This window comes from Ochlerotatus camptorhynchus, unplaced genomic scaffold (genome assembly GCF_037179485.1).
Source record: "Ochlerotatus camptorhynchus isolate MF236.1 unplaced genomic scaffold, CSIRO-AGI_Acam_v1.1 ptg000105l, whole genome shotgun sequence".
NCBI lineage: Eukaryota > Metazoa > Arthropoda > Insecta > Diptera > Culicidae > Ochlerotatus > Ochlerotatus camptorhynchus.
The window spans coordinates 3,330,781-3,337,089 of NW_027040595.1; the positions used below are offsets into that span (position 1 = coordinate 3,330,781).

At 37.3% G+C, this 6,309-nt stretch overlaps 1 protein-coding gene across 1 annotated transcript; it reads left to right on the forward strand.

The window, feature by feature from the left end:
• The first annotated feature begins 650 nt into the window (after nucleotides 1–650).
• Pdxk (pyridoxal kinase) lies at nucleotides 651–5,769 on the forward strand. Its single transcript, XM_065219568.1, has 4 exons — nucleotides 651–1,144; nucleotides 4,521–4,770; nucleotides 4,899–5,168; nucleotides 5,227–5,769. The coding sequence occupies exons 1-4, from the start codon at nucleotides 1,055–1,057 to the stop codon at nucleotides 5,535–5,537; spliced, it is 921 nt and encodes a 306-aa protein (XP_065075640.1). The 5' UTR covers nucleotides 651–1,054; the 3' UTR covers nucleotides 5,538–5,769.
• Nucleotides 5,770–6,309: the final 540 nt, after the last annotated feature.

Genomic DNA, 6,309 nt, shown 5'->3' on the forward strand with positions numbered 1-6,309 from the left:
TTACCAGAAAAACGAAAACTATCAACTTACCAATGCAAAAGTAGCAACATGGCATTGTTCAGGTAGAATTCGAATCGCATGAACCCAAACTAAAAAGAGTAGAAGAAGAACACACACACCCCTCAGTGCGATGTGTATTTTGTTCCAAATTCAATGTTTATCTGTACAGAACAAGTTTTGCCGATCTTCCATTTCCCCTTTCTTTATGTTGTTGTACTTCAATTGAAACTTGGAGTACCCACTTGAATCGTTATGTTTAATTAAATGTTCAATGCAGCGAATCAAGTTACAAGTTCAAATGCTCGGTTATGGTTTATGCTTGATGTTTTGCTTCGCTTTAATAACATTGGAAAATTATTAAATATATACATGCTGTTAGGATTTTCTGCGATATGAAAATGTATGCTTTGCTCAGATTTTATTATAAAAAAATTACAAAATATATACCAATATTGGCACGAAACCCTATGATGACAGATGAACGTGTGCTGTGTATGCGCATGTGCGCCACTCAAAAAGCCACAGTGTATACAAACACGTGGTCGCTGCATTGCACGAACACCACCACACTACTGACTGACTGCCTGTCAGACTGGGCTGCAGTTTTGTTTGATAACGGAGATGCACTTTCGTCTGACTTGGTGAAGCGCCGTGTTTACATTGCCATTCGCAACAATGTTGCAGTGATTATTTTTGGCTCCCACACCTTTCCTATAAAGTGCATCTCCCCGGTAACAGGCGGGTAGTAAAGCTAGCTGTAGTTTAGTATACAAGCAAAATTTGAGTGTGAGGTAATTTGTTGTCATCTGGATTAGCTGGTGAATCTACATAATTTGAGATTGCATTCTATTTCCCACCAATACTGCTTGTTATCAGTATCAAGTTCGTGACAGTACATTCTTATCTTATCACATCTTCGTTCTCTCGTACAACGGCGGAAGATTTAGCTATATAACCCGTTCCACTAGATTGCTGTAGTTTAGTTCAAAACCAGACTTTTTACCGTAAACGAGTGCTCATCAATTTTATTTAGAAAATTCTCCTCTGACAAAACATGTCAACAGTTACGAATCGCGTGCTCTCGATCCAGAGCCATGTAGTGCACGGATATGTTGGAAACAAAAGTGCAGTCTTCCCGCTGCAGGTGAGCGCATATTTCACTCATTTGAAGTAAGTGTATTGTTTGATTCAAAGCTCGTGCCGATACTTGAACTATGAATGCGAGCTAAATGATTTTGTAGGTGCTTAGTTGCTAGTTGCATGGTCATCGTTGTACTATTTTTAGTTTGATCGTTCTACCGTTTTTATAAGTAGGGGAAAGTGGTCAACACTGAGACAGCAGGAACAGTGAGTCACCGGGAATATTTTGATCATAAATGTATTCAAAATTCTTGATATTTTCCTAGAAAGTGAAGTTTGTCAAGCTACATCACGCGATGTGGTTTGAGGAAAATAAATTAACTTTTTATTGTATATTGCAAGGGTAAATTCGTGCCCAAGACGTCATATTTAAAATACGTTAAACACTACCGACATCTACTCATCCGATCGCATCATACCATGAGCAAGGACACGAACCCACGTATAATTTATATTGCCTTGGTTTGCATCTCACCTCGTTTGATAGATCTGATCGCCCGTTTGAAATTTCGAATCGCTCGTTTGACAATTCGAATTGTGGACTAACGAAATGCTCCTGTGGCATGTCGGTTCGTCGGTGGCTCTGGTGGCTCTATCACTATGCTACCGTAGACTTTTTATTGTATAATTTAGCAAAAATCGTTTTAGGCAGGGTTAGATTAAATTTTGTTATAATCAATTTCAAGCCAATTTCAATAGCAAAACGCATGTTTAATCTAAATTCTAGTAATCTATTAATAAGGTTTTATAATCATAAGTGATGAAAATGAAGTTGTCTGTTAAATACCACTAATTTACCTGGGTACTGCGGACTCACTTAATAAGCATGTCAACTGGGAACCAATGTGAACTCACACTTAGAAAAAATTATCGACTTCGGTAATTCATTTACCGAATTCTCAACAGCTGAACGGTCGGTAATGTGTTCGGTAATCGAGAACATTACCGAAAAATCTGTAAACTGGATCAGAAAAACTAGCTGTCAAATTTACCGAACGATCGGTAACGTTTACCGAAAAAACAAGCTTGATATGTAATTGATTTTACCGGAGAACTGTAATTTAGGAGTCGATATGGAAAATGAAAATTACCGAAAGATCTGTAATTTAAAAAAAAGTTTACCGACTCAAATTTAATTCGCTTTAATTTTGGTTCAAGGCGTTTTCTTGGTTTTATCAATTATTTAAATTAAATACATTTTTCCTTAGTCATTATTTTATTTCATTCTTACGGACATGTTTTATATAAATCGAATAGCTCAAAACTTACACGTAGCTGGCAGTTATTGCAATCCATGCAAAAATTTGGCTCCATGGTGTTCTCGCAGAGGGGAAAACCGTTCCTTTTTTTTCGAAAATTCACTGATTGACAAAGGCGATTTATCGGATTTCACGTTTGTCAGCAGCCGTTATAATCAGCTAAATTTGGGTGCTTTTGACACGAGGATAATCAAATCAATCAATTTAAGGGTCTCCGAGTTTCGCTGAGTTATTGTTGTTTTGTTTAACAACAGCTTTTCGGCTTCGCCTGAAGGTGAACTTTCAAATGTTGCTGTGATGCGAAAAGTGAGAAAGCAAATGACAGTGGTCTTGCTCACAGAGCACTGTGAGTTACTCGAAGTGCCTCAAAAGCAACTCTAAAATTGCTCATGATTAGAAGCTGTCTTGCCTCTTGGTAAAAACCATTGTAATTTCGTTGTTTTTTTTTTCGGTTAATGGGTTAAACATGATTCTTTGTCTCACTGTTCCTGCCTGGTGGGTAAAAATGAGACTAAATATTACCTTTAATTTTCTGGTTGTAACTAAATTAGATTACAACCAATCCGCCTGAAAATTGTTTTTAGTCAACTAGAAACCTCGCTAGAAACCTATACCATTATAATGGATTCAAGGGCTTGTTCGTAGCTTTCATCGAAAAACATTGAAAAATTGTTGAACAAAAATTGTCTCATTATTGACTACTATCCCCTACCTAAATGAAGCAACGATCTGATTCTAAAAAGCATCAAACTCAATGTTGCGTGCATGAGTGTGTTTATTGTTTTGCATCATTGAATCCGTATAGGTGACAAGGGTCTCGCACTATTTCGTCCTATAAAGTCCATTTTTGTCATATACCTTATACACATGCAAACAAAACTCTTCAGCTTTGCTTTCAACATGTGAAATAAAGATTAAACGCTGGCCAGACTGAGCAGTTATAACATAACATATTATAAGCGTATCCTGATGACATTTTTCTAGTCGATGATTATTAGATGATAAGAACCAAGAGTCTCCATAGAAAAGCGCTCGAATTTTCAGTTTTTTAGTTTTCAATCAGATTTGATTCTTTAGTAAAATGTGAGCCTATTTTAAAATAGGATTTGCTTTCCAGTGAAATTAATTTTCGGGGTTAGAGCACAGATAAACAATCGCAACTCTTTGAATACAGTTTCCTTAAAAATATCGTCATGGAACTCACTACCGACATCTCGTGAGCTGTTCGCTTACAAGTTTTATAGAATGTATAGAAACGTCAAAGTGATCCGATGAAAGCGCTGTGGAAGGGGATTCACGAAACTAGTCATATTTAAATTGAACGTAAATGCCTATACGAAGATTGAGGAGAAAAAGTCTGTTTTGTGGTCGAACGCTTAATACTAAGCAGATTTGTGCAGAGCTAAACGCCTCAGATAGCCATACTACTTCCCATACCCTTCCCTACTTATAATAACTGTGGAAGAGCATGTAGAACGGGGTTGTTAAACGATAACCATCGATAACGTCAACCCTGATCTAGAACACTAAAATTTAATATTTTACAGTTGTCATTCTTGCATTTATCGCAAGGATCAAATGCTCAAAGAAAGAAGAAGAATAACAATTATAAAGCATAACGTGATTAGATTTTTAGCATTACCAAACAAATATAAAAAACTATATCTGAAATTGCGACACCATCCCAGACAACCAGAATGCACGTATATTGAAAGTTGTTTTCGTGATATACAAACATATATACAAACAAACAATTCGTATATAATGCAAAGAAATGGCTTATACGTACAAAAGTGGAGGCCATATACGTGCATATTTTAATTTAATTTTAAACGAGTTGATTTAACATCATATACGATTTAATCTGTAATAACAAATTCATTTTGAAAAGTCTTACGATGTAATCCGATTTAATTTGTGATACAGTACGATGGAAAAATGAGTAATCGCATATTGGTCGGAAATTTGCATTCTATACGATTTAACTTAAATATAACGCGAGGTATGCCATTCTTATATGCGATTTTGACTAAAACTGTAACAATTTACGATACTGTCTGTACATTATTATACGACTTCTGGTTGTCTGGGATTCATGAGAAATTAAATTTTGTTTTTCAGATTCTTGGTTTCGAGGTGGACAACATCAATTCGGTGCAGTTTTCGAATCACACCGGCTACAAACATGGTTTCAAAGGTCAGGTCCTGAACGAAAAGGAGCTTGCAGAAGTATTTTCCGGACTGGTGGCCAACGACTTGCATCAACAGTATACCCATCTTCTGACGGGGTACGTCGGAAATCCTATCTTCCTGCGTGAAATCGCAAACATTCTGAAAACTCTCCGCTCCGCCAATCCAGCTCTTATCTATGGTAAGTGATCTGTGCAATAAGGTATTTTGTAATTGCGAGTTTTGCGTATCAACTTCAAGCTTGCATCAATGTAAATGATAATGATGAAAACGATAAGATATAACAACGCTCAAATCGTATACTTGCAGTTTGCGACCCGGTGATGGGTGACGATGGTTTTATGTATGTACCGAAAGAGCTACTGCCGATCTACCGGGACGAGATCGTCCCTTTGGCAGACATTGTGACTCCGAACCAATTTGAAGTCGAGCTACTAACTGGAAAGACAATTAAGACTGAACAAGACGCATGGGACGCGATTGAATGGTTCCACTGCAAGGGAGTTAAGACGGTAGCAATATCGTCTTCGGAGCTCGGTGGTTCCGATTCTTTATTAGCACTTGTTAGTCATAAAGATGGTCGGTTTTATTCAGTAAAAAAAACATGGTCTTTGTGTTAACCAGCTTCATTCAACAGGTGCAAATTCTCAACGTTGCCGTATGGTGATTCCAAAGCAGGGTAACGGAATCCGCTTTACCGGAACAGGAGACCTGTTTGCTTCACTTTTTCTGGCACATTCCACTTTGACCAAGTTTGACATGTGCGCCACTCTGGAGCGAACGATCGCCAGTTTACAAGCAGTCATCACCAAAACCCTTACGTACATTCCTGAAGATGTCAAAGCCGGGAAGCTAGCCGTTACTTCGACGCAACGAGAACTAAAGATTATCCAAAGTAAGCGAGATATAGAGGAACCAAAAGTGACGTGCTGCTGTTCCAAGGTTTGAACTCGGTTTTGCTATGCCCGATCATTTCTTAATGCTGAGACAATAAAAAAAAGCTTATGAAAAGTAGAGAATTAATGTAAAAATACTACATTATGGAGCTAGTTCAATCAATATTACAATTATACATATTATATCGTTACAGTGGGGGGAAAACGCAATCATTATTGGTAGAGAGTGTATACACATATATAATATACTAATATTGAAGCTAATAAACAGATAATTGAGATCAATGCTTGTATTCACCATTAACCGAGCCATACACTTGAAGAAACCATGATGTTTTTTTTTTTACGATTCTGCTACCATACCCCGAATGCTGAATGTCACTTCCCCGAACGCCATCACCCTGAATGTGAAAAGAACGAGCAACTTGCAAGCTTGCAAATGCTCATTTCGCGATGAGTAACCACTCAGTGGTGATAGGAACCTATAATGTAAGTCGTGTCGAGCGTCACTTCTGATCACTGGTCTAATTTGATATAACTACTGTAATACCACAAAAGATCAGTGACCAGAAGTGACGCTCGACTCGATTTATATAATAGGGCCCATAAAATCGCTAATTGTGACCCTCTGAAAGCTAAATTGACAGATTGTATGTATCATACGCAAACTTTAAATTCTCTTCTTATATTTTACAAATACAAATTATAATTTCAATATCCCATTGTTTCAGAATTCCGGAAAATAGTATTTTAGCTGAATTGAGCATTTGCAAGCTTGTTAGCAGCGTACGGATAAGTGACATTCGGGACAATGTAGTACAACC

Coding starts and splice junctions, on each gene's coding strand:
- Pdxk (XM_065219568.1), top strand. CDS start 1,055: ATGTCAACAGTTACGAATCGCGTGCTCTCGATCCAGAGCCATGTAGTG. Junction 4,771..4,898: donor CAATCCAGCTCTTATCTATG/GTAAGTGATCTG, acceptor GTATACTTGCAG/TTTGCGACCCGGTGATGGGT. Junction 5,169..5,226: donor ACTTGTTAGTCATAAAGATG/GTCGGTTTTATT, acceptor TTCATTCAACAG/GTGCAAATTCTCAACGTTGC.